This window comes from Nerophis lumbriciformis, linkage group LG17 (assembly GCF_033978685.3).
Source record: "Nerophis lumbriciformis linkage group LG17, RoL_Nlum_v2.1, whole genome shotgun sequence".
NCBI lineage: Eukaryota > Metazoa > Chordata > Actinopteri > Syngnathiformes > Syngnathidae > Nerophis > Nerophis lumbriciformis.
In genome coordinates, this window is record NC_084564.2 from 24,886,378 (window position 1) to 24,914,083 (window position 27,706).

Consider the following 27,706-nt stretch of genomic DNA (forward strand, 5'->3'; position numbering starts at 1 on the left):
TCAATGTTCACACCATTTATTTGTGTTTGAGTTGTTTCAGTCTGTGTTGGTCTGGACCCCGGGATGCAGAGACAGAGGCCAAGTGCAGGGAAAATGGATCTTTTAATTGGATAAAACAAAGAGCACCAGCGTTGACGAGGCAGAGGGCCATGGCTGGGTCAAAAATAAACTAATCAAGGATTCGATCGAGAAGAGAGGCAGAACTTGCACGATGATGCTGAGAACAGAGCATGCACTGATGGTAGACAGACAATTGAACAAACAACGCTGACAAATGAAGCCGTTTCACGACTTACTCATTTTTTCTCAACGTCTCCTTTCTGTGAAAGACAGTTTATTCAAATATAACTTTTTGAGTTATGTTGCTAACTAACTAATTATCCAACTAACTGATCAACAAGTCCCAAGGGTTCGCTGATTGGCTAACAGGGAAACCCGCCAAATGATCTGATTGGCTCATCGGAAAAGCCAGGTGTTCAACACCTGTTCACGAAGCGTTTAATGCAGCTCGTAAAATACAACGCGAGCTGGATGTCTCTTTACCTCTATTCTTCGTTTGGCGACTTTTCTTAAAAAAAGAAATGGACAAATATTGACATATTTAATAAAGCTTTATGTTGTTTAAACCAACTATTTTAACTGTTAAATGCACCCAATTTCACTCAATTTGCAGGCTTCAACCAAAATGAAAGTGAATGTAATTTTTTCCTTTTAATAAATTGTTTATATTCTAATTGTTCTGAATAGAAATACAAACCCCGTTTCCCAATGAGTTGGGAAATTGTGTTAGATGTAAATATAAACGGAATACAATGATTTGCAAATCATTTTCAACCCATATTCAGTTGAATATGCTACAAAGACAACATATTTGATGTTCAAACTGATCAACTTTTTTTTTTTTGCAAATAATCATTAACTTTAGAATTCGATGCCAGCAACACGTGACAAAGAAGTTGGGAAAGGTGGCAATAAATACTGATAAAGTTGAGGAATGCTCATCAAACACTTATTTGGAACATCCCACGGGTGAACAGGCAAATTGGGAACAGATGGGTGCCATGATTGGGTATAAAAGTAGATTCCATGAAATGCTCAGTCATTCACAAACAAGGATGGGGCGAGGGTCACCACTTTGTCAACAAATGCGTGAGCAAATTGTTGAACGGTTTAAGAAAAACCTTTCTCAACCAGCTATTGCAAGGAATTTAGGGATTTCACCATCTACGGTCCGTAATATCATCAAAGGGTTCAGAGAATCTGGAGAAATCACTGCACGTAAGCAGCTAAACCTGTGACCTTCGATCCCTCAGGCTGTACTGCATCAACAAGCGACATCAGTGTGTAAAGGATATCACCACATGGGCTCAGGAACACTTCAGAAACCCACTGTCAGTAACTACAGTTGGTCGCTACATCTGTAAGTGCAAGTTAAAACTCTCCAGTGCAAGGCGAAAACCGTTTATCAACAACATCCAGAAACGCCGTCGGCTTCGCTGGGCCTGAGCTCATCTAAGATGAACTGATATAAAGTGGAAAAGTGTTCTGTGGTCTGACGAGTCCACATTTCGAATTGTTTTTGGAAACTGTGGACGTCGTGTCCTCCGGACCAAAGAGGAAATTTTTTTTTTTTATTAAGGGATTTTATTTTGCAGTGCTTTCTTTCTTCCTTAGCTATAATCTCAGCAGTCTTCAATACCGCTACTAAAGTCATGAAACACCGTAAAACAGCAATCACTCTAATTGGATATATTTAGATATTAATAATGAATAAATATGTATATTTTCCCAATTTTGTATATTGTAAATACATACGGTGATATGTATATCAATATAGTCTGCAACCTAAGTACTCATCCCGAGGGGTATATACTCCTGTACAGTAGGTGGCGGTACGCACCTACTAGCATTGGTCGTGACCCGCCTTAAAATAAAGAAGAAAATCAATCGGCGATGAAAGAGGTGGACACGCACACAAAAGACTGCGACGACAACAAGGACGCAGGACAATATAATCTGTACCGTAACTGAGTCGGCATCATTCAAAATGTTCAAGGAGTTGGTAAAGGAAAGACTAATGGCGGCGGCGGATGAAATATTCGCTCTGTTTGAACGAACGATAGCGTCGTACGAGGAGGAACTTTGTCAAACACGAGAGGAGAACGAACGACTACGAGAAGCTGTTTGCAAGACTCAAATTGTGGTACAAGTTGAAGGTATGTTTACATTTGCACGAGCAAGGCCTACCCCGCCTTCCGCCCTACTGCAGCTGGGAAAGAGGCAGGAAATAGCGGCAGCCATGCTAAGCGACGTGTCTACATAGCAGCCATCTTAGTAGGGGCGACTTTCCCATTTAAAGAGGACATACACTATATTGCCGAAAGTATTTGGCCACCTGCCTTTACTCACATATGAACTTGAAGTGCCATCCCATGGAGTTGTCCAAAAGGTTGTGGTATCCTGGATCATTCAAAGTTCCTTTCACTGGAACTAAGGGGCAAAGCCCAACTCCTGGAAAAACAACCCCACACCATAATTCCTCCTCCACCAAATTTCACACTCGGCACAATGCAGTCCGAAATGTAGCGTTCTCCTGGCAACCTCCAAACCCAGACTCGTCCATCAGATTGCCAGATGGAAAAGCGTGACTCATCAGTCAAGAGCAGTGTTTTTCAACCACTAGTGTGCTGTGAGATACAGTCTGGTGTGCCGTGGGAGATTACCTAATTTCACCTATTTAGGGTAAAAAATATTTTTGCAAACTAGTAATTATAGTCTGCAAATTATGCGTTGTTGTTGATTGTCGGTGCTGTCTAGAGCTCGGCAGAATAACCGTGTAATACTCCTCCATATCAGTAGGTGACATCAGGTAGCTAATTGCTTTGTAGATGTCGGAAACAGCGGGAGGCAGCGTGCAGGTAAAAAGGTGTCTAATGATTAAACCAAAAATAAACAAAAGGTGAGTGCCCCTAAGAAAAGGCATAGGAGCTTAGGGAAGGCTATGCAGAACGAAACTAAAACTGACCTGGCTACAAAAGTAAACAAAAACAGAATGCTGGACGACAGCAAAGACTTACTGCGGAGCAAAGACGGCGTCCACAATGTACAACCGAACATGACATGACAATCAACAATGTCCACACAAAGAAGGATAAAAACAACTGAAATATTCTTGATTGCTAAAACAAAGTAGATGCGGGAAATATCGCTCAAAGGAAGACATGAAACTGCTCCAGGAAAATACCAAAAAAAGAAAATAAGCCACCGAAATAGGAGCGCAAGACAAGAACTAAAACACTACACACAAGAAAACAGCAAAAAAGTCCAAATAAGTCAGGGTGTGGTGTGACAGGTGGTGACAGTACACCTACTTTGAGACAAGAGCTATATTGATGCATGCTTGGTTATGCTTTAAAGTCATATCCAACAATTGCGACAATGACTTTTTACTGTCAACTGAGTTTCGTTTTTTTAATGATGTCTGCTGGTGGTGTGCCTCCGCATTTTTTCAACGCAGAAAATGTGCCTTGGCTCAAAAAGGATTGAAAAACACTGGTCTAGAGAACGTGCTTTACACCACTGCATCCCACGCTTAGCATTGGACTTGGTGATGTATGGCTTAGATTCAGCTGCTCGGCCATAGAAATCCATTCCATGAAGCTCTCTGCGTACTGTACGTGGGCTAATTGGAAGGTCACATGAAGTTTGGAGCTCTGTAGCAACTGACTGTGCAGGAAGTCATTGCACTATTTGCTTCTGCATCCGCTGACCCCTCTCAGTTTACGTGGCCTACCACTTGGTGGCTGACTTGCTGTTGTTCCCAAACTTTTCAGTTTTCTTATAATAAAGTTGACTTTGGAATATTTAGGAGCGAGGAAATTTCATGACTGGATTTGTTGCACAGGTGGCATCCTATGACAGTTCCACACTGGAAATCACTGAGAGTGACTCATTCTTTCACAAATGTTTGTAGAAACAGTCTCCATGCCTAAGTGCTTGATTTTATACACCGGGCCAAGTGATTAGGACAGTGGTCCCCAAACTTTTTGTACGGTACATGTAATTATATATATATTTTTTAGCAGGTTGCGGGTTTTGAGTTTGTGGATTATTTTGGAGTCTTAATATAGAACTCCTTCATAAAAAGTTAACGGCTATCATACAAGACTGGAGAGGAGCAATCACATGTATTATACAACATGTCTTTATTTAGGCATGTGTGCTTTGGGTTTTTAATTTATGGATTAGTTTGGGATATTTTTATTGATTTTTTGCTAAATGAAAATATGACTGTTATACGTAATTGACAAGGAGAGATCACATCAATTATATGACAAGTCAATATTTGAGCGGGCATCGTAGGTTTGGCTCTGTGGATTATATTGGAGTCTTTAAATTGATCACCATTATAAAAAAAAAACATAACTGGTGGACAGCATTCACATTAATTATACAATAAAGTCTTTTTGAGCGGGTGAATTGGTCATTCTCAATACTGTATTATTACTGCGGACCGGTCAACGCTTGAAAATTTGTCCCACGGACCGGGGGGGTGGGTATGGTATTTATTTTATTTTTATTTTTTTGTCATAAAAAAATACAATCATGTGTGCTTACGGACTGTATCCCTGCAGACTGTATTGATATATATTGATATATAATGTCGGAACCAGAATATTAATAACAGAAAGAAACAACCCTTTTGTGTGAATGAGTGTAAATTGGAGGGAGAGGTTTTTTGGGTTGGTGCACTAATTGTAAGTGTATCTTGTGTTTTTTATGTTGATTTAATTTTTAATTTTTATTTATTTTTTTAAATATATATATGTATATATATATAAAAATTTTTTTTTTTTTTTTTTACTTGTGCGGCCCGATACCAATCGATCCACGGATCGGTACCGGTTGGGGACCACTGGATTAGGACACCTGATTCTCATCATTTGGATGGGTGGCCAAATACTTTTGGCAATATAGTGTATGATTAGTTTATTCTGCATTCAACATACTTCCTTGTGGTCTAGATCAGGGGTTCTTAACTTTTTTTTCAACTTCAGGGTCCAACGTTTCCAGCACAAAGGGCCCTGAGTCCACCAAAATATTAACACTGAATTACTCTTGATTTTATTAATATTCAATAATTATATCTAACCTTCTTACAAGGTTAGATATAATTAGGGGGACGGCGTGGCAAAGTTGGGAGAGTGGCCGTGCCAGCAATCTGAGGGTTACTGGTTCAATCCCCACCTTCTCCCATCCTTGCCAATCCTTGAGCAAGACACTTCACCCTTGCTCCTGATGGGCCTGGTTAGCGCCGTGCATGGCAGCTCCCGCCATCAGTGTGTGAGTGTGTGAATGTGTGTGTGTGAATGGGTGAATGTGGAAATAGTGTCAAAGCGCTTTGAGTTCCTAAAAAAAAAAAGGTAGAAAAGCGCTATACAAGTATAACCCATTTACAAATTACAACTTTGTCAACTGAAACGTAAGCATGTGTTAATCGCAAAGATTCAATCAATCAATCAAAGTTTATTTATATAGCCCTAAATCACAAGTGTCTCAAAGGGCTGCACAAGCCACAACGACATCCTCGGCTCAGATCCCACATCAGGGCAAGAAAAAACTCAATACAATGAGAAAACTTGGAGGGGACTGCGGATGTGGGGACCGATTTCTTGCCGGGACATATGGTACAATACAATCAGCAAGATAGAATGGAGCTAAACCGTTAAGTATTTTATACGTAAGTAGTAAAACCTTAACGTCGCATCTTAAGTGCACAGGGAGCCAGTGCAGGTGAGCCAGTATAGATTCAAGATTGTTTATTGTCATATGCACAGTTAAACAGACAGTTTGCCGTACAAAGAAAATCTTACTTTGCGAGTTCACCCTTCAACAAGTCACACGGTACTTAGCTAAAAAATAAAAATGTATATACACGGCACAGTAAGTAACATAACATTATTGTACATTCTGATTGACAGTCAACAGTATAAATATGGAGGTGACATTTGGTCACAGCAGCAGTTAAATTGTCTTTAGTGATCAAAGGTGAAAAGTGTCTACAGTGATGGTTCACAGTTCGGGAGTGGTCATGGGCGTATATGATCAAACTTTCTTGTTCTTGTCAAAAGATTATTATTTATTCAACATATAAACCTTATGTTTAGGTCAGGCTGATTAGGAAAAAATACGTAGAAAAATAAATGTACGTCAGATCATGTTGTGCTAAAATAAGTAAACAGAATAATGATATATATGTTTTTAACTAAACTGTCAATCAAATTAAAGTGCAAATGAAAATCAAGAAACTTCTCTATGACTTGAGCGCCAGACTTCGTCCGTATTGGATGTATAGTATAGTACAACATTTCATTTTCAGTACAAACCCTTTCATGATTAGACAAACAAACATTGTACAAGTTTGCAGAACAGGAACACTGAGATGTTGCCACGTAAAAGGTGGGGAAAAGGGTAGTCCTAATCATATTGTTCATGCAGACAGACTCTTGTACTTCTTGAATCTGACACATCATTAAAGATATAATGTGATGATTCTCATCATTTTGTTTCCTTAAAACTCTCGCGTTCTCCTCTAGTCCAATCAGGACCGTAACTAGAATTTGACAAATACCGGGATCAATTATTGGCAGTCCAAGAGGAACTTTGAAAGGCTGAAATCACAGGTATCCCAGCACCATATACATTATATTACCTTGAGCTATACAATGAATTTCCAGAATAACAAAAGCTTTAATTTAATGTGGGGCGGTATAGCTCGGTTGGTAGAGCAGCCGTGTCAGCAACTTGAGGGTTGCAGGTTCGATCCCCGCTTCCGCCCTCCTAGTCACTGCCGTTGTGTCCTTGGGCAAGACACTTTACCCACCTGCTCCCAGTGCCACCCACACTGGTTTAAATGTAACTTAGATATTGGGTTTTACTATGTAAAGCGCTTTGAGTCACTTGAGAAAAAGCGCTATATTAATGTAATTCACTTCACTAATTGAGCTATATCTATCACTCAGCTAACATCTTTAATAATCAGCATGATTTTGTAACAGTGTACTTTTTTATTATTATCCTAAAGTTGAGCATATTGAACAATTTTAACATCATTAAAGCTTAAAGGGGAACATTGTCACAATTTCAGAAGGGTTAAAACCATTAAAAATCAGTTCCCAGTGGCTTATTTTATTTTTCGAAGTTTTTTTCAAAATTTTACCCATCACGCAATATCCCTAAAAAAAGCTTCAAAGTGCTTGATTTTAACCATCGTTATATACACACGTCCATTTTCCTGTGACGTCACATAGTGATGCCAACACAAACAAACATGGCGCATAGAACAGCAAGCTATAGCGACATTAGCTCGGATTCAGACTCGGATTTCAGCGGCTTAAGCGATTCAACAGATTACGCATGTATTGAAATAGATGGTTGTAGTGTGGAGGCAGGTAGCGAAAACGAAATTGAAGAAGAAACTGAAGCTATTGAGCCATATCGGTTTGAACCCGTATGCAAGCGAAACCGACGAAAACGACTCGACAGCCAGCGACACGGGAGAAAGCGAGGACGAATTCGGCGATCGCCTTCTAACCAACGATTGGTATGTGTTTGTTTGGCATTAAAGGAAACTAACAACTATGAACTAGGTTTACAGCATATGAAATACATTTGGCAACAACATGCACTTTGAGAGTGCAGACAGCCCAATTTTCATCAATTAATATATTCTGTAGACATACCCTCATCCGCTCTCTTTTCCTGAAAGCTGATCTGTCCAGTTTTGGAGTTGATGTCAGCAGGCCAGGGAAGCTAGGGTCGATATTCTTCTCTTGATCATCTTCGGTGGCATAAGGGACGGTGTGAGCCAAGACATCCAGGGGGTTTAGCTCGCTCGTCTGCGGGAACAAACTGCCGCCATTGCTTGCCGTGCTACCAAGGTCCTTTGTCCCTGAATTGCTCACACACTCCGGCAGATTCAATGGGGGTCTGGCGGCAGATTTCTTTGACTTTATCGTTGGAAATGCATCTGCTTTGAGTGTCGCAGGATATCCACACATTCTTGCCATCTCTGTCGTAGCATAGCTTTCGTCGGTAAAGTGTGCGGAACAAACGTCCAATTTCTTGCCACTTTCGCATCTTTGGGCCACTGGTGCAACTTGAATCCGTCCCTGTTCGTGTTGTTACACCCTCCGACAACACACCGACGAGGCATGATGTCTCCAAGGTACGGAAAACAGTCGAAAAAACGGAAAATAACAGAGCTGATTTGACTCGGTGTTTGAGAAGATGGCGGATTGCTTCCCGATGTGACGTCACGTTGTGACGTCATCGCTCCGAGAGCGAATAATAGAAAGGCGTTTAATTCGCCAAAATTCACCTATTTAGAGTTCGGAAATCGGTTAAAAAAAATATGGTCTTTTTTCTGCAACATCAAGGTATATATTGACGCTTACATAGGTCTGGTGATAATGTTCCCTTTTAAGTTGTATAAAAAACTTTAAATTTCAATCACGACCAGGGTTCGAGCCCAAGATCTTCTGGCTGGCGCTGCAAGTACTAATGACGTCCGCATAGAGCCCCCGGAAGTAAAGGAAAACATTTTCTTTGTGATATTCTAATCAGTGACAGAGTATGACGTGGCCAGTATACGTTTGGGGTAAAATAATAAATAAACCGCCTTGTCATGCAATAATTTACATTTTAAAGGAGCCATGTGTAATAATCTGGCCAGAAATAGTACTGCAATCACGATCAAAATTCTGTAGTCCCCTGCCCCTCTACCCGACTGAGGTTGCCAGATATGCAGCCGAAACCAGCTCTATCGACTGGGCTACTCCAAGGAACTTCAAACTTCCAGCACCTTGAGGTGCTTGGAGCATAATAACACGTCTCTAACCAACACATTTTACACAGGAATGAGGCTATATTCAGGAAGAAGTACGTCATGCCTGTGTACAATATCACAACAAATGGCAATTATATGGTTATTATCAGTACTATCAGAAAACAAAGACTAAAACAAACTACAACCAACGCTGGCAACGGTTATGCTGGTGTAAATAAGTAGAGCATGCTTAGCAGCCTAATGTACGCCCAAAGCTAAAGAGGAGACATTTTACCAAGGTATGTCTGTATGCTACTGTTTGAAACGTTTCAGATTGCCATTAATTTGGTACATGTAGTCCACAATATGCAAACACGAATGAGGAATTCTTTTATCTTGTGATTTGGCTGTCTGCATAAGGCTGGGCGATATATGGAATATACTCGATATATCGTGGGTTAGTCTCTGTGCGTTATAGAAAATGACTATATCGTGATATTCGAGTATATGTTCTCACACAGTTGCTTTTAGCTGTAGGCATTACACTACATGCTCTTCTCACTCTTTCTAGTCTCTCCTTCTCACAGAGACATAAAACAAGCGCACCTTCTTACATACGTCACATATGTATACGCCCTCGCGGAGCAGAGAGGTAGCGGCATGGGTAACGTTAGCTGTGGTGCGAGTGGTAATACGAGAGAAAGAAGGTGCGAAACTGGTAACAAATGAAGGAATAGTTAATTCCCAAGAAAAACAGCAGGGGGTTCATCATCTGGCGGTTGTTTGGCTTCAAGCGGGAAGATGTCGAACAGACAACCGTAATTTGTCAAGTGTGGGGCAAAAGTGTTGCTACAAAAAGTAGCATTACTGCTAATATGTAGCATCATTTGAAAAGTCACCTGCTAGAGAATGAAGAGTGCTTACTCCGCATGTCAACATCTCCGTTCGGCATACTTGCCAACCCTCCCGGATATTCCGGGAGACTCCCGAAATTCAGCGCCTCTCCCGAAAACCTCCCAGGGCAAATTTTCTCCCGAAATTCAGGCGGAGCTGGAGGCCACGCCCCCTCCAGCTCCATGCGGACCTGAGTGACGTGTTGACAGCCTGTTCACACGTCCGCTTTCCCACAATATAAACAGCTAATGATCGAGGGTGAGTTCTTGGTTTCTTATGTGGGTTTATTGTTAGGCAGTTTCATTAACGTCCTCCCAGAGCGGTAACAACACACAACAACAGCAGTCAAGTATTCGTCTACCGTAAAGCAGTTGGTCTGCCGTAAACAGCAATGTTGTGACACTTTTAAACAGGACAATACTGCCATCTACTGTACATGCATATGTGACCCACCCATAATGTGTCACATTTTTGTGTTGATTTATTTATTTTATTTTGTGGTTTGAATTCGTTTTTGGAGCTGTCATTCCACATTTATCAGTATTCACATTGGTCAGTAGGGGGCAGTAGGGCGTTTCTTCCCAATTGAATGCTATCACCTGCAGACCGGAAGTGTCTTGTCATTCTGATGAGCGCGACCAGTCTGTGAACAATTGAAACGTCCTGTGTGCTTTTTCCTCCTGTATAACAGGTTAGTTTTGGTGAATCAACTCACTGAATAATATCCATGTGATCTTTATAAGTTTAAGTACACATTCTGATGGTGGAGCCTAACTCTAAAGTGTTTGTGAGTTGTAGTTTGTATTTGTGAATTAATCCAGTGCACAGCTGCAGTAATCAATACAAAAAGGCGACGTGAGTGCGCAATGTTTATATAGGAACTTCTGATCCTAATTTAGACTCCCAAATTAGAGCTCCCGTTTTCTTATTGATTTTATAATGTATATTTGTATAATGTGTGTGTTCTGAAATAGTGACAGAGAATAGAACAAGGATGGACAATTGAACCCTTAACTCAACAATGAGTAGATGAGTGTTATGTGTGTGTATATGTGTAAATAAATGAACACTGAAATTCAAGTATTTCTTTTTTAATTTATATATATATATATATATATATATATATATATATATATATATATATATATATATATATATATATATATATATATATATATATAGCTAGCTAGAATTCACTGAAAGTCGAGTATATCTTATATATATATATATATATAGTAACCACACCCCCAACCACGCCCCCCGCCCCACCCCGACCACGCCCCCCACCTCCCGAAATCGGAGGTCTCAAGGTTGGCAAGTATGCCGTTCGGTGCCACACCAACAAAATGCAGAGGCAACTATTTCCACATCAACACCGTATGAAAAAAATAGTCCACGACATAAGGGGATAACGTACACCGGAACCTACCACATAGCGAAGGACATACACTATTTGATTTCCTATTATGCAGCTCATTTTTATTTGACAGTTATTGAAATATCTTGTGTGACATCATGCACAAAAGTGCACTTTATATGTTTTAAACTATTGTAGTGGTGTTCTGTACAAAAAGTGCACTTTAATTTAGTGTTGTTTTGATATGTCATCTTAGTGACATCATGCACAAAAGTGCACTAATAGCTTGTTTTAAAATGTCTCTGACAATCTTGCACTTTCTGTTTTGGAAATGACATGAATGTTTGTGCCACTGCTTAATAACTGTTTAATAAATACAGTTTTGGTAAATTGACTTAGTTGTGATTTCCCTCTCTGCATGAAAGTTTAAAATGAGCATATATTAATGCAGTATGAACAAGAATGTTTTAATGTAGACACATAGAATCATCATACTGCTGTGATTATATGCATCAAGTGTTCATTCAAGGCTACGGCAAAATATCGCGATATATATCGTGTATCGTGACATGGCCTAAAAATATCGAGATATTAAAAAAGGCCATATCGCCTAGCCCTACTCCACATACAAATGTAAAGGGGCGGGGGGAGGGCACAATGGCGATTGGACATTAAGTGTCCAGTATTTTATTGAGTACTGTTCCATCCCTTGTAAAACCGCTAACACAGGTTTGATTGTACTTGCCAAGACATTACATGGCAGCACAAAAGCCCCAAAATTTTAAACAAGTGTGTTTTTATGTTACTTATGTCTTGCAGACATCCAGCAGCTAATTGGTCGTGCAAATGGACTTCCCCTTCAGCCACAGGAAGAAAGCTCCACTTTGAAACAGGAAGCTCCTCAGCCCCCACATGTTAAAGAGGAAGAGGAGGAACTCTGGATCACTCATGAGGGAGAGCATCTTCTGGGGCCAGAGGAGGATGATATTGCCAAGTTGACTGAAGACAAACCACCTGAGTCCTCAGAGCTTTATCACAGTCCAGGCGATGAGAACAAAGGAGTGGAGCCGAGCATCTCACCACTACACACGACGACAGAAGATGATGAAGACGACTGTGGAGGATCACAAGATGACAACCTTCTAGCTCCACTATCCGATATTGACGACACAATGTCATACTCCTCTGAAGACTGCTGTTACACACACTATGAAGGTGCTATGAGAACTCACACGGACAACAAACCCTCTACATGTTATGCAAAAAAACCACGTAAGAAACATGGGATTTTGGAGAACATTCACATGAGAACACACACAGGAGAAAAACCTTCCATTTGTTCAGTTTGTGGTAAAACATTCTCTCTGACATCGACTATGATAAGACACATGTCAACGCACACAGGACAAAAACCTTTTAGTTGTTCAGTTTGCGGTAAAAGATTCTCTGAAAAGTCAACTTTAGTAACACACATGAGAACACACACGGGAGAAAAACCTTATATTTGTTCAGTTTGTGGTAAAAGATTCTCTCTAACTTCAACTTTGGCAACACACATGAGAACGCACACAGGAGAAAAAACTTCCAGTTGTTCATTTTGTGGTAAAAGATTCTCTGAGAAGTCAAACATGAAAAGACACATGACGACACACACGGGAGAAAAACCTTTTACTTGTTCAGTGTGTGGCGAAGGATTCTCTAGGAAGTCAACTATGATAAGACACATGGCAACTCACACAGGGGAAAAACCTTTTAATTGTTCATTGTGTGGTAAAACATTCTCTCAAAAGATACATATGGTATCACACATGAGAACACACACAGGGGAAAAACCTTTTAGTTGTTCTGTGTGCGGCCAAAGATTTTCTCTAAAGACGAATATGGTATCCCATAGAAGAAAACACACAGGCGAAAAACCTTTTAATTGTTCAGTGTGTGGCGAAAGATTCTCTCGAAAGTCAACTATGATTCGACACATGTCAACACACTCAGGAGCAAAACCTTTAAGTTCATTGGTTGATAAAACATCCTCTCAGAAGGGGCATATAGTATAACAGTGGGACACACACACAGGGGGAAAAAAGTTTTAGTTGTTCAGAATAGAATGGGACTATACAGTTCAACTTAGTTCCAAAAGAGTGAATACAACTGATGTGCTGTACAGAGGGGTTATAGCTAATGTTAATTTTCCAACTCTTGACCCATGCTGGGCTTTTAAGAAAATAACACACTTTTAATACACCGTACAATCAATCAATATACTAAAACATCGCAGAGTGAAATGAACTACAAAATGCAAGTTTGTTTCAGTTTGCAGTGAAACATTCTCTGGAAAGCCAAATCTGGTAAAACACTTAAACACACATGTGAAACACCATAAAACCTGTTTACTTGATGTAAAAACATTTATTCGTCACAACAGATTCAGACACACAATTGAGAAAAACATTTTAGTGGCCCAGCTTGCACTAGTCTGTAGTAGCCGTAGCGATGAGTACCTGAAAGAAATGCTTCCACCGTTTCTTAAAGCATACTTGCCAACCCTCACGGATTTTCCGGGAGACTCCCGAAAATCAGCGCCTCTCCCGAAAACCTCCCGGGACAAATTATCTCCTGAAAATCTCCCGAAATTCAGGCGGACCTGAGTGACATGTCGACAGCCTGTTTTCACGTCCGCTTTCCCACAATATAAACAGCGTGCCTGCCCAATCATGTTATAACTGTAGAATGATCGAGGGCGAGTTCTTGGTTTCTTATGTGGGTTTATTGTTAGGCAGTTTCATTAACGTCCTCCCAGCGCGGCAACAACACACAACAGCAGTCACGTTTTCCTCTACCGTACAGCAGTTCGTCTGCCGTAAACGGCAATGTTGTGACACTCTTAAACAGGACAATACTGCCATCTATTGTACATGCATATGTGACAATAACACCTAGGCCAGGGCTTTTAGAGAGTGCAGTGCACAACTGCGCACACAACAAGGAGACGAAGCAGAATGCATCATCAGAGAGGGTGTTCAGCATGGTTAGAAAAATAGTCACAGAGAATAAAACAAGGATGGACAATTCAACCCTTAACTCAACAATGAGTAGATGAGTGTTATGTGTGTGTATATGTGTAAATATATATATATGTGTGTGTGTATATAATATAATATATAAATATATATATATATATATATATATATATATATATATATATATAAATAACATAATATAATATATAAATATATAAATATATATAAATAATATAATATATATTATGTATATATATACATATATATATATATATATATATATATATATATATATATATATATATATATGTATATATATACATATATATATATATATATATATATATATATATATATATATATATATATATATACACACACACACACACACACACATAGTACAGGCCAAAAGTTTGGACACACCTTCTCATTCAATGGGTTTTCTTTATTTTCATGACAATTTACATTGTAGATTGTCACTGAAGGCATCAAAATTATGAAACACATGTGGAGTTTTATGTACTTAACAAAAAAGGTGTAATAACTGAAAACATGTTTTATATTCTAGTTTCTTCAAAATAGCCACCCTTAGCTCTGGTTACTGTTTTGCAGATTCTTGGCATTCTCTCGATGAGCTTCAAGAGGTAGTCACCTGAAAGGGTTTTCACTTCACAGGTGTCATAGTTTTGATGCCATCAGTGACAATCCACAATGTAAATAGTCATGAAAAAAGAGACGATATTTTGCAGCAGATAATATGGATGAACTCTAATATTGTAATAGATGGAAAGCCTTTCTTTTGGAAAAATATGTTTGAAAGAGGAATCATTTTTGTCAATGATATTATAAATGAGAATGGTAAGATTATGAAGTATGAAGAATTTATAACTACCGGTATGTATGGTGATGCTTGCTCAAGCTTTTCATTTAATCAACTAACTGGAGTCATTGGGAAAAGATGGAAACAAATAATTAATTATGGAACTACTAAATTATTAGTTTGTAAACCTCTAATAAGAAATTCGAGTTGGCAAAAAGGAACTAAAATAAATAGAAAAATATATAAGTTTTATTTAATAAAGAAATCTTTGAAGGCTGCCCCATACAACACATTTGGAAAATGGGAGGACTTTTTTGACTGCCCGTTGCCGTGGGATGCCATATTCAAACTAATCTATAAAACTACTATTGATGTGCAAAATCATTATTTTCCAATTAAAATTATTTATAACTTCTTACCCACGGGGAAAATGTTAAAATTATGGAATATGACAGAGTCAGATGACTGCCGATTTTGTTGTCAGGAGTCTGAATCCACCCTGCATTTGTTTTGGTATTGTCATATTGTGTCTTCTTTTTGGGTGGAAGTTGAAAAAATGTGTTTAAGGATTGGTTTGTTTATGAAGCTTGATGTGGTTTCTGTTATTTTGGGAGAGTTCATTGACAATCATGATTTAATCAATTTAATTATAGTACTCGGTAAAAGGTTTATTTTTAAGGCCAAAAACAGATATTCACTTAGTATTACTTTCTTTAAAACATTTATTCAGTATTTTTTAACTTTAGAAAGTTACATGGTTGAAAACGATAATGATGCCAAAAAACATAAAAAAAGATGGGAAGTCCTCAAAGGCTTATGTTGAAAGTGTAATTATTTATAGATTATATGCTATCTGTTGTTGTATTCCCTAACTTTTAGTGACCTGAACATAAGCTGGACTGTAAATACTTTTTTTGTTTTTGTTTTTAAAATGTAATTTTGTTTATAGATTATATGCAATCTGTTGTGTTCCAAAATTTTCTGTTTTTTTGTTTGTTTGTTTGTTTTCTCAGTGTACATGAATGAAGGTGTGTGTTGCTGGACCCGACTTGGACATTATCTGGACTGGACCTGGTTTAAAAAAAAAAAAAAACCTTTAAACAAAGCTAATTTCATTTACAGCCAGGTCTGGTGAAGATAAGGTCCTTTCTTTCTTTTTTTATTTATCTATTTTATTTTTATTTTTTTATAGATAGGATAAATAAATATTTTCTTGGATAAAGAGGAAAGTAAACAATATAAAAATAATTACATAAGGGAGAAAAGGGAAAGAAAAAATAGTAATTAAATGAAAATGTTAGTGGACCAGCAGCACAAACAATCAAGTGTGCTTCAGGGACTGTGTTGTGTCCCTTGCAGAAGTGTTGTCCATGTTGTGGAAACCAGAATATTGTTGGCAGAAAGAAACAACCCCTTTTGTGTGAGTGGGTGTGTGTGAGTGTGAATAGGGGAGGGAGGTTTTTTTTCTTCTGGGTTGATGCACTAGTTGAAAGTGTATCGTGTGTTTTTTTCTATGTTGATTTAATTTAAAAAAAATAAAAATAAAAATAAAAAATAGTCATGAAAAAAAAGAAAACACATTGAAATGAGAAGTTGTGTCCAAACCTTTGGCCCGTACTGTATATATAAAATGATTCTTAAAAATTATTTATCGATTTAGAATTGGAATAAATATAAAACGCGATTTGGATGTGAATAGATTTTTTTAGCAACCCTCTTATTGTCCAATATTAAGATATTCAAACAACACAATGCAACACTGCTAATTGCTAGCTGGCAACTAGTGCGTTACTCGCTAGCTAAGAACCAGCATGCTAATCGCTAGCTGGCAATGAGAGCACTAATATACTACATGCCAACATGAATATAGAAATTGAATGAGTCTTGTACTTATATCAAACCTGTGAGTAGTGTGGCCATGTGTTGGATCAATGTTAGTGTGCATGTAAAGACTTTTACATGTATTCAACAATTGCAGGGGGATATGAAGATTAAAAAAAGTCTAATCAACCAATCCTCTGCAGAACCCCTGTTGAAGACCCCTCTCTGGTTTCGAGAGCACAGATCACTAAACTACTTCAGAGTCCTCACGGTGTATGGTCAAATGTTCCATTGCTTTGTCTGTTTGATTTCCCATGGCTCCAATAACTTTGATGCATTCATCCCAACCAAAAGTTACACATTAGCCAGTTCTGGGATTGTAATGATAATTAAACCATTGCAGTCTCTCTAATGGCTAATGTTGTATTCAGAGAAATAAATTACGACCTCCTTGTCATTCCCTGGAAGCTCCATAAAGTACTTTGGTCCTAGCTCAGAAAACCTCTAGCCCCGCAACACCATGACTGGTGATCAGCCTTTCCCGACGGATAGTCCACGATATGAGGTTGGTGCCTTGCAGGTTCTGCTCCTTTACTAGTGTACGGGTGATGTAGGTAGCTGTGCTCCCATGATCGAAGAAGGCATAAATCTTCATGCACCATATCTTCTATCTTAACCTTGTTCTGGAACAATAGAGACTGTGCTTTCCTGGTCCACGGCCCCAATAAAAGCACTGGTCTTTGTTATCTCTCTCTTGGCTCTTGGCAAAGACGGTAACATTCCCTCCCCCTCTCCGTGCTTGCCTCTTTTGTCATGTCCTGTCTTGTTGAACTTTCTTGTTGACTCTTTTTGCACTACTCTCCAAAATCTAAACATTGGAACTGATCAACTGGCCTCGCAACACAATTGACAAGATCTCAGGTTCAAGGCAACCTGTCTGTCCTGAACGGTTGTTCCTGGACACGCGACAGACTCTTTGGAGAAGCGGTGTGCTGGCGACCCTTTCAGTCGAGGACGTTGACCATATCTACCTCTTCGGAAGCATGATAACAGGACACCTGCTGATTGGAGTAAGTGTTGTACTGTATCAAAACGTTGGAAGATGCTAGTAGCCATTTAAGTTACCCCAATATATATATATATATTTTTTAATCTGTCCTGTCTATCCACTCAGGCAAATCATATTGTTGATATAGCTGCCCATATGTTTTACAAAAGATAAGTGTGGGATACTTCCCTTGTTGCCTTATTTTTAATTGACTTTATTAAATGTTTGTATATATTTAGTGTTTGGCACAGCCGGATCGGAGCAGGAGAGGATAGAAAAGAAAAAAAAGGCATATAGAAGGGGAAATTGTGGAGACGAGGGGAAAAAAACTAAACATTTCATACACACGCATTGTATACACTTATACAATAGATAGCCCAGCCACCAGCCAAATTCTTTTAACTCAATGTGGGCCCCCCCCAGAGTCAAACCGTTTAGGGACTTCTGGTGTACACTTTCAAAAAGCAAAAACCAAGCACAAAGCAAACAATGGGCAGCCCAGAAACATGCAGCATATTTTCTTGACAAGAGAGGAAAAATATAAATATTAGGAATAACCTGAATATAAGGTTTTGTACGCACACACAATTTTGTAGGCATTTAGTATATCTGTGGAATTAAACTATGGAATGGATAAAATATAAGCCGTGGGTGACTTTAAGACATACTTGCCAACCTCGAGACCTCCGATTTCGGGAGGTGGGGGTTGGGGGGGTGGGGGGGGCGTGGTTGGGGCGGAGGCGTGGTTAAGAGGGGAGGAGTATATTTACAGCTAGAATTCACTGAAAGTCAAGTATTTCTTATATATATATATATATATATATATATATATATATATATATATATATATATATATATATATATATATATATATATATATAAGAAATACTTGACTTTCAGTGAATTCTAGCTATATATATATATTTATTTATTTATTTTATATATATATATATATATATATATATGTTTCATGAGGGGTTCCCTCAATCATCATGATGATTGAGGGAACACACATATATATATATATATATATATATATATATATATATATATATATATATATATATATATATATATATATATTGAGGGCATGAGGCTTGGAGGAGGTAATTTGCATGTAAGTGACTCTTCTTGTAGAAATGCCCAAAAAGGGGCTTAAAGATGGTCTTTAAAGCAAAATATATGGAACATTTTTACCAAATCACAGGTTATATAGACCACAAGGACGTGTTTTTTAATGTAGATTAAAAATCATATATGGCCCCTGTAAATATATTTTTTTAAACTTTTAGAGTTTAAAAGGCTGCACGGTGGTACAGGGGTTAGTGCATCTGCCTCACAATACAAAGGTTCGGGGTTCGATCCTGCGCTCGGGATCTTTCTGTGTGGAGTTTGCATGTTCTCCCCGTGACTGCGTGGGTTTCCTCCGGGTACTCCGGCTTCCTCCCACCTCCAAAGACATGCACCTGGGGATAGGTTGATTGGCAACACTAAATTGGCCCTTGTGTGTGAATGTGAGTGTGAATGTTGTCTGTCTATCTGTGTTGACCCTGTGATGAGGTGGTGACTTGTCCAGGGTGTACCCCGCCTTCCGCCCGAATGCAGCTGAGATAGACTCCAGCGACCCCCCGCGACCCCAAAAGGGACAAGCGGTAGAAAATGGATGGATGGATGAGTTAAAAAGGTTGACCTTGTCTTATTGTATGTCTTATAAATGTGTGACTTATGCAATTATGCGTGTACACAAATGGACCAAGATTAGATATTATTTGTTTGTGGACATCATTCACATTTTTATTTACTGTGTTAATGTTTTTCCTGTTTTTTACGTTAAGAACAGTGATTCTCAAACTGTGGAACTTTGTATGTCAGAGATCAAATTATTTAAGTACGGTGTTTTATTTTCCTATATTCAAACACAGTGTTATTGTTCAAACTGTGTGTAACGTTTCAGTGTCCCAAATATTAAATGTACTTGTTAAATAAAACCACTGCCGTTATTTTTAATGAATACTTAGGCCTACTATGCTTCTGTAATTTAATGTTAGTCATTATGGTGGTAATAGAGAACTGCTGGTTTAGAACAATCATGGAGGATACAGACATTTTTAAATGGTAAAATGGTAAATGGGTTGTACTTGTATAGCGCTTTTCTACCTTTTTTTTAAGGAACTCAAAGTGCTTTGACACTATTTCCACATTCACCCATTCACACACATTCACACACACACACACATCCACATTCACATTCACACACATTCACACACTGATTTTAGGACAACAGACCATAATGAAATGAATATAAAAAAGTATTTACAGATTTGGGGGATAACTTGTAAGCAAAGTATATATTTTTTTACCCTTATAAATTAATAAACAATCTGCTAAAACTACCGCTGTTGTGATGTGTTTGATCTGCCCTAATTGCAAATATTCCGAAATTGAAATACATACTGCTATTCCAAATATATACCTCCACTTAAAATTTACAAGGGACTTACAGTTGAAACCATTTACAACAGGCTCAAAAAATATCAACTGGTAAATTGTAATGACAAGGGATTATTTAAAATTAATAGAAAGTATATTATGGGCAGTACCGGAAGACATTAATATTTCCAGATTACATTAAATCAGTGGCCCAGTGGTTAGTGTGTCCGCCCTGAGATCGGTAGGTTGTAAGTTCAAACCCCGGCCGAGTCATCCAAAGACTAAAAAAAAGTGGGACCCATTACCTCCCTGCTTGGCACTCAGCATCAAGGGTTGGAATTGGGAGTTGAATCACCAAAAATTATTCCCGGGCGCGGCCACCGCTGCTGCTCACTGCTCCCCTCACCTCCCAGGGGGTGATCAAGAGTGATGGGTTAAATGCAGAGAATAATTTTGCCACACAGTGTGTGTGTGACAATCATTGGTACTTTAACTTTTAAATATCTATTCAAAAAATAGTTGCAGTAGTAGTACAGTAGTAGTAGTCTGTGATGTTGCTGTAAAAAATAAGACAAAGTATTCAGATAATAAATATTTTATGAATATTTAATAACTATTAAATAGTAATAATAGTCATGTACCTTCCAGTAAAGGATAAGAATGAATGAATGTATAACTATGAGACAAAAAATAGCACATATTTACTTTATAAATAAAGTTGATTTGATTTGATTTGATGTGCTACATACTCCGATGCAGTAGGTGGCGGTCTACACCTTTTACCCCCCAATAAAAAAAAACAAAGGGAAAAAAAGCGGAAGCTAGCAACACATCTTCTTCCAGGCGCCGAACAAAAACTGCATGTCGAGCACGAAAACGACGACGTAGAACGAATTATAACCGAATTAAAAAAAACATTAAACATGTTACGAGAGTTAGTGAGGGAGCGACTAATGGCGGCGGCGGATGAAATATTCTGGCTGTTTGAAAGAACGATAGCGTCGTACGAGGAGGAACTTTCTCGATCAAGAGAGGAGAAGGAGCGACAACGACAACAACTCGAAGCTGCTTGTAAGTTTTAAATTGTGACAGCGTTGAATTTTTATTGTTTATAATGAATGAAAAACAAAAAATATTGATTTATTTGAATGTAATTTTGAAATATAAAATTGAAAAACAAAGCGTTCTTATTTTTAGTTTCAAAGAGCAATTAGTACTTCTAAAAACGGTTTGATTTTTTATTTCTTATATTTCATAACAAAACATCCTTCGTCAGCAGAAACGGAAACACTGACCAAAAACGGTTTTTATTTTTCCGGAACCGGAAGTTGCTATTTAAAGACCCCCCCCCCCCCCCAGAACTTTATTTTAACAACATTAGGATACAAATACAATGTTTACATACAAAACAAACACCATTAGGGATGTCCGATAATGGCTTTTTGCCGATATCCGATATTCCGATATTGTCCAACTCTTTAATTACCGATACCGATATCAACCGATACCGATATATACAGTCGTGGAATTAACACATTATTATGCCTAATTTGGACAACCAGGTATGGTGAAGATAAGGTTACATAGAAACTAGTAATTAATGAAATTAGTAAAATTAACTGTTAAAGGTTAGTACTATTAGTGGACCAGCAGCACGCACAATCCTGTGTGCCTACGGACTGTATCCCTTGCAGACTGTATTGATATATATTGATATATAATGTAGGAACCAGAATATTAATAACAGAAAGAAACAACCCTTTTGTGTGAATGAGTGTAAATGGGGGAGGAAGGTTTTTTAGGTTGGTGCACTAATTGTAAGTGTATCTTGTGTTTTTATGTTGATTTAATAAAAAATAAAAAACGATACCGATAATTTCCGATATTACATTTTAAAGCATTTATCGGCCGATAATATCGGCAGGCCGATATTATTGGACATATCTAAAGACCATCATTGAGAACAGAAACAATATGAACTAAATATTCTATAGTTTTTTAGAATGTGTACAAACCAAATATTTCCATTAGACTTTCCAGACAATAATCCAAGATATTAAACAAAACTGCTACGACAAATGAAAGAGAAAATTAAAGAAATTTGCGAGGGAATGAAACAAAAACAAACGATACACTTATGTGATGATTTTTTTTCTTGCTGTGAAAAACTTTCAGTGTGCAATATATAGTAGGTGTTGAGATAGTGTTTTTTTTTACAGATGTCCGATAATGGCTTTTTTGCCGATATTGTCCAACTCTTAATTACCGATTCCGATATCAACCGATACCGATATATACAGTCGTGGGATTAACACATTATAATGCCTGATTTTGTTGTGATGCCCCGCTGGATGCATTAAACAATGTAACAAGGTTTTCCAAAATAAATCAACTCAAGTTATGGAAAAAAAAATGCCAACATGGCACTGCCATATTTATTATTGAAGTCACAAAGTGCAGTATTTTTTTAACATGCCTCAAAACAGCAGCTTGGAATTTGGTACATGCTCTCCCTGAGAGAGCATGAGGAGGTTGAGGTGGGGGGTAGTAGGGGGTAGCGGGGGGTGTATATTGTAGCGTCCCGGAAGAGTTAGTGCTGCAAGGGGTTCTGGGTATTTGTTCTGTTGTGTTTATGTTTTGTTACGGTGTGGATGTCCTCCCGAAATGTGTTTGTCATTCTTGTTTGGTGTGGGTTCACAGTGTGGCGCATATTTGCAACAGTTCTAAAGTTGTTTATACGGCCACCCTCAGTGTGACCTGTATGGCTGTTGACCAGGCATACACTTTTGTGTGGGAAAAGCTGTAGATATTATGTGATTGGGCCGGCACGCAAAGGCAGTGCCTTTAAGGTTTATTGGCGCTCTGTACTTCTCCCTACGTCCGTGTACCACTCCGTACAGCGGCGTTTTAAAAAGTCATACATTTTACTTTTTGAAACCGATACCGATAATTTCCGATATTACATTTTAAAGCATTTATCGGCCGATAATATCGGACATCTCTAGTTTTTTAAAATTATTTATCTATACATAGTGTAATCCTATTAGTGCGTAATATACATTATTTATCACTCATTTTCAATTTGTCATTACGTTTTAATTTTGTTTCTGTATATATGTTAAAATCTGCACTGCAACCAAAAAATGTGCCCATGGTGGGATAAATTAAAGTTTATCCTTGTAATATTTTTTTATAATGTCGTTTAGACTGTGGGAAGTTACCCGTGTAATTTGGAACGTTTCTGCGGTGAAAAGGGGAACTAGAGACGCCATGCCCCTTTTCGCTGCATATATACAGCAAGTCTAAGCTTCTGGACTTATAGAAGTGCCAACAAGCCAGGATATTCCATTATTGTAGATGGCACGGAAACGAAAACAACAAAAATGCCGGTACAATGTGCCTCATACGGTTGAGAATGAAGAAAAGTGTTTTTATGTTGCTTGTGTTTCACAGACTTCCAGCAGCTAATTGGTCGTCAAGATGGAGTTACCCCTCTACCGCAGGAAAGGAGCTCGCCTTTGACGCAGGAGGATACACAACTCCCCCACATTAAAGAAGAAGAGGAGGAACTCTGTCTTCGAGGGCCAAAGTTGCTACTGACTGGTGTCTCCATGGAGACTGAAAACCATAAAGACGAACTACCTCAGTCCTCACAGCTTCTTCACTGTCTAAGTAAGGAGCCTTCATGCAGCAGTTCACCACAACACATGAACACAGAAGCTGATGGAGGCTACTGTGGAGGATCACCAGCTGACAACCTCCTAGCTCCACTTTCAGATACTGAGGTTAAAGATGAGGAAGACATTCAAGAACATTTAAATACAGACTGGGAAGGTGATATGAGGACTCACACCAATGACAAACACTCTGAATGCTCTGAAAAAAATACAGGTAAGAAATATGGGATTTCGGCGATCATACCAAGGAGAAAAACCTTTTAGTTGTTCAGAATATGGTAAAATATTCTCTGTTAAGTAGCCTAAAACATATGAAAACACACACAAGAAAAACTAAAGATGCATGATATTTATGTTTTTAAGCTGAAACCGTTCACTTCCTGCTCCTGAATGCCAATAACTTATTAATATCTATTATTTTTTACATTTATACGTAACAGTGTTTTCTGCACACATTTGACAAACTGTAGGTGTGTTCTGACAGAAGCCTACAACTTCAATCATGGTAAAGGTAGGTATGTTTTACCAAATTGAAGGGGAAGTTTAACAAACATGATAAACAAGTATCCAAAATATAGAAATACAGTTTGTATATACAACCAGTGATAAGGTGTACTTTTCAAGTGAATCCTTCGGGCCTTTTTTGTGGCTAGTTTTGGGGCAGCTTCTTCAGCCGCTGGCGTCTACTTAGGCCAGTGTTTTTGAACCTTTTTTGAGCCAAGGCACATTTTTTGCGTTGAAAAAATCCAGAGGCACACCACCAGCAGACATCATTAAAAAACGAAACTCAGTTGACAGTAAAAAGTCGTCGTTGCAATTGTTGGATATGACTTTAAAGCATAAGCAACCATGCATCACTATAGCTCTTGTCTCAAAGTAGGTGTACTGTCACCACCTGTCACATCACACCCTGACTTATTTGGAGTTTTTTGCTGTTTTCCTGTGTGTAGTGTTTTAGTTCTTGTCTTGCGCTCCTATTTTAATGGCTTTTTCTCTTTTTTTTGGTATTTTCCTGTAGCAGTTTCATGTCTTCCTTTGTGCGATATTTCCCGCATCTACTTTGTTTTAGCAATCAAGAAGATTTTAGTTGTTTTTATCCTTCTTTGTGGGGACATTGTTAATTGTCATGTCATGTTCGGATGTACATTGTGGACGCCGTCTTTGCTCCACAGTAAGTCTTTGCTGTCGTCCAGCATTCTGTTTTTGTTTACTTTGCAGCCAGTTCAGTTTTAGTTTCGTTCTGCATAGCCTTCTCTAAGCTCCAATGCCTTTTCTTAGGGGAGCTCACCTTTTATTTATTTTTGGTTTAAGCATTAGATACCTTTTTACCTGCGCACTGCCTCCCGCTGTTTCCGACATCTACTAAGCAATTAGCTACCGGCTGCCACCTACTGATATGGAAGAGTATTACACGGTTACTCTGCCGAGCTCTAGACAGCACCGACACTCAACAACAACACATCATTTGTAGACTATAATTACTGGTTTGCAAAAAATATTTTCAACCCAAATAGGTGAAATTAGATAATCTCCCACGGCACACGAGACTGTATCTCACAGTGGTTGAAAAACACTGACCATGTCAACACAAACATGAGTACTTTAAAAAGTGCATCTCCGGTGTTAAACCATCTCCATCCACACTATTGTTGTCTCAAAACAGTCTCTGTCCACACGCCAATGCGTTTTCCCGCTGTCGTGCACATTTTGTCCAATCAAAAGCCCAGGAAAGCCGCTCACTTGGTGGCATTACACCTATGTTAGTTGTAATATACTAAACCTTAAATGATGTGCACAATATCTTTAAGATGAGCCCAATAGGGCTGCAACAATTACCGGTAATCAATTAAATTGTTTATAAAAAAAACGTTTTGACTTGTGGTGACAGTACACCTACTTTGAGACAAGAGCTATATTGATGCATGCTTGGTTATGCTTTAAAGTCATATCCAACATTTGCGACGACGACTTTTTACTGTCAACTATGTTTCGTTTTTTAAGGATTTCTGCTGGTGGTGTGCGGAGGGTGTATTTTGTAGCGTCCCGGAAGAGTTAGTGCTGCAAGGGGTTCTGGGTATTTGTTCTGTTGTGTTTATGTTGTGTTACGGTGCGGATGTTCTCCCAAAATGTGTTTGTCATTCTTGTTTGGTTTGGGTTCACAGTGTGGCGCATATTTGCAACAGTTCTAAAGTTGTTTATACGGCCACCCTCAGTGTGACCTGTATGGCTGTTGACCAGGCATACACTTTTGTGTGGGAAAAGCTGTAGATATTATGTGATTGGGCCGGCACGCAAAGGCAGTGCCTTTAAGGTTTATTGGCGCTCTGTACTTCTCCCTACGTCCGTGTACCACTCCGTACAGCGGCGTTTTAAAAAGTCATACATTTTACTTTTTGAAACCGATACCGATAATTTCCGATATTACATTTTAAAGCATTTATCGACCGATAATATCGGCAGTCCGATATTATCGGACATCTCTAGCTCTAACATAACAAAATGTGGAAAAAGTGAAGCGCTGTAAATACTTTCCAGATGCACTGTAAGTTTGTTGTCATTTCATTCAGCTCATTGTCTAATCAACAGCAGCCATGAAGAAAAACTTTTGCCAAGAAGCTCATGACGCATTAATGGAGTCTTTGGATGATGACGAGATCTTGCATGAAGACTTTTCTTCTGAGAGCCAGGACAGCTCAGAAGACTTTGGTCCTGAAATTAAGGATCCCTGCAGCTCTGAGGAGGAGGAGGAAAAGGAGGAGAAAAATGGCAACATTGTTGACAGTCAAGATGTTTGGAGGTCACGGAATAGAGAAATTTTGTGGTCGCCATCTCATGAGGTCACGTTGCCTTTTTTGCCTCCTCCAATTTGGAACTCTGGACCCACCAACTATGCAGTGTCGAGAATCCGGAGCCCTGAAACGGCATTTGGACTTTTTTTCCCAGATGACATCATGCAACATCTCCTGCAGATGACCAATTTGCAGGGCCAAAGGTCCGTCACGGCTTGGCAAGACATAAACATGGTGGAGCTGCGGGCCTACCTGGGCCTCCTCATTCTGTCCGGGATTTTCAAGTCCCGGCATGAATCTACAAAAAGCATGTGGGACGGCGAGACCGGACGATCGGTATTTGCTGCAACCATGAGCAAAAAGCGTTTTGTCGGCATCAACAGGGCGGTGAGTTTTGATGACGAACTCTCCCGGCCAACCCGCCACATAAGGGACAATCTGGCCCCTATCAGAGATGTCTGGACCAAATGGAGCACCCTCCTTCCCCGCATGTTCAACCCATCCAGAGACGTCTGCGTTGATGAGCAATTTATCCCATTTAGGGGCCATTGCTCTTTCAAATTGCTCATACCGCCAAAACCTGCCAAATATGGCCTGAAGATCTGGACCCTGTGCGACGTTGAGACGTCCTACGCGTGGAACATGCAAGTCCACACTGGAACGCCTGCTTCTGCAGCAGCCGGGGAGGTCAACCAGGGAATGAGGGTCGTTCTGGAACTTTCCGATGGCCTCGAGGGCCACACGATAACAACAAATAACTTTTTTACTTCCTTCCCCCTTGCTGCGGAGCTCCAAAAAAAGAAGATGGCCCTAGTGGGGACAATAAGAACTAATAAGCAGGAGCTTCCCCCACAGCTGATCAAGATTGGAGGCAGAGAAGTTCTGTCTTCAAAGTTTGCCTTCACAGAAAAGAGGACTTTGGTCTCATATGTGGCAAAGAAGGGAAAAAATGTCCTCCTTATGAGCACAAAGCACAGGGAGCCAAAAGTCCAGGACACAGGAAAAAAGGAACCCCAGATGATCCTT

At 39.0% G+C, this 27,706-nt stretch overlaps 1 protein-coding gene across 1 annotated transcript; it reads left to right on the forward strand.

Moving 5' to 3' along the window:
• The first annotated feature begins 1,961 nt into the window (after positions 1-1,961).
• Positions 1,962-14,197, forward strand: LOC133614749 (uncharacterized). Its single transcript, XM_061972946.1, has 2 exons — positions 1,962-2,216; positions 11,898-14,197. The coding sequence occupies exons 1-2, from the start codon at positions 2,048-2,050 to the stop codon at positions 13,130-13,132; spliced, it is 1,404 nt and encodes a 467-aa protein (XP_061828930.1). The 5' UTR covers positions 1,962-2,047; the 3' UTR covers positions 13,133-14,197.
• The last annotated feature ends 13,509 nt before the right edge of the window (positions 14,198-27,706 follow it).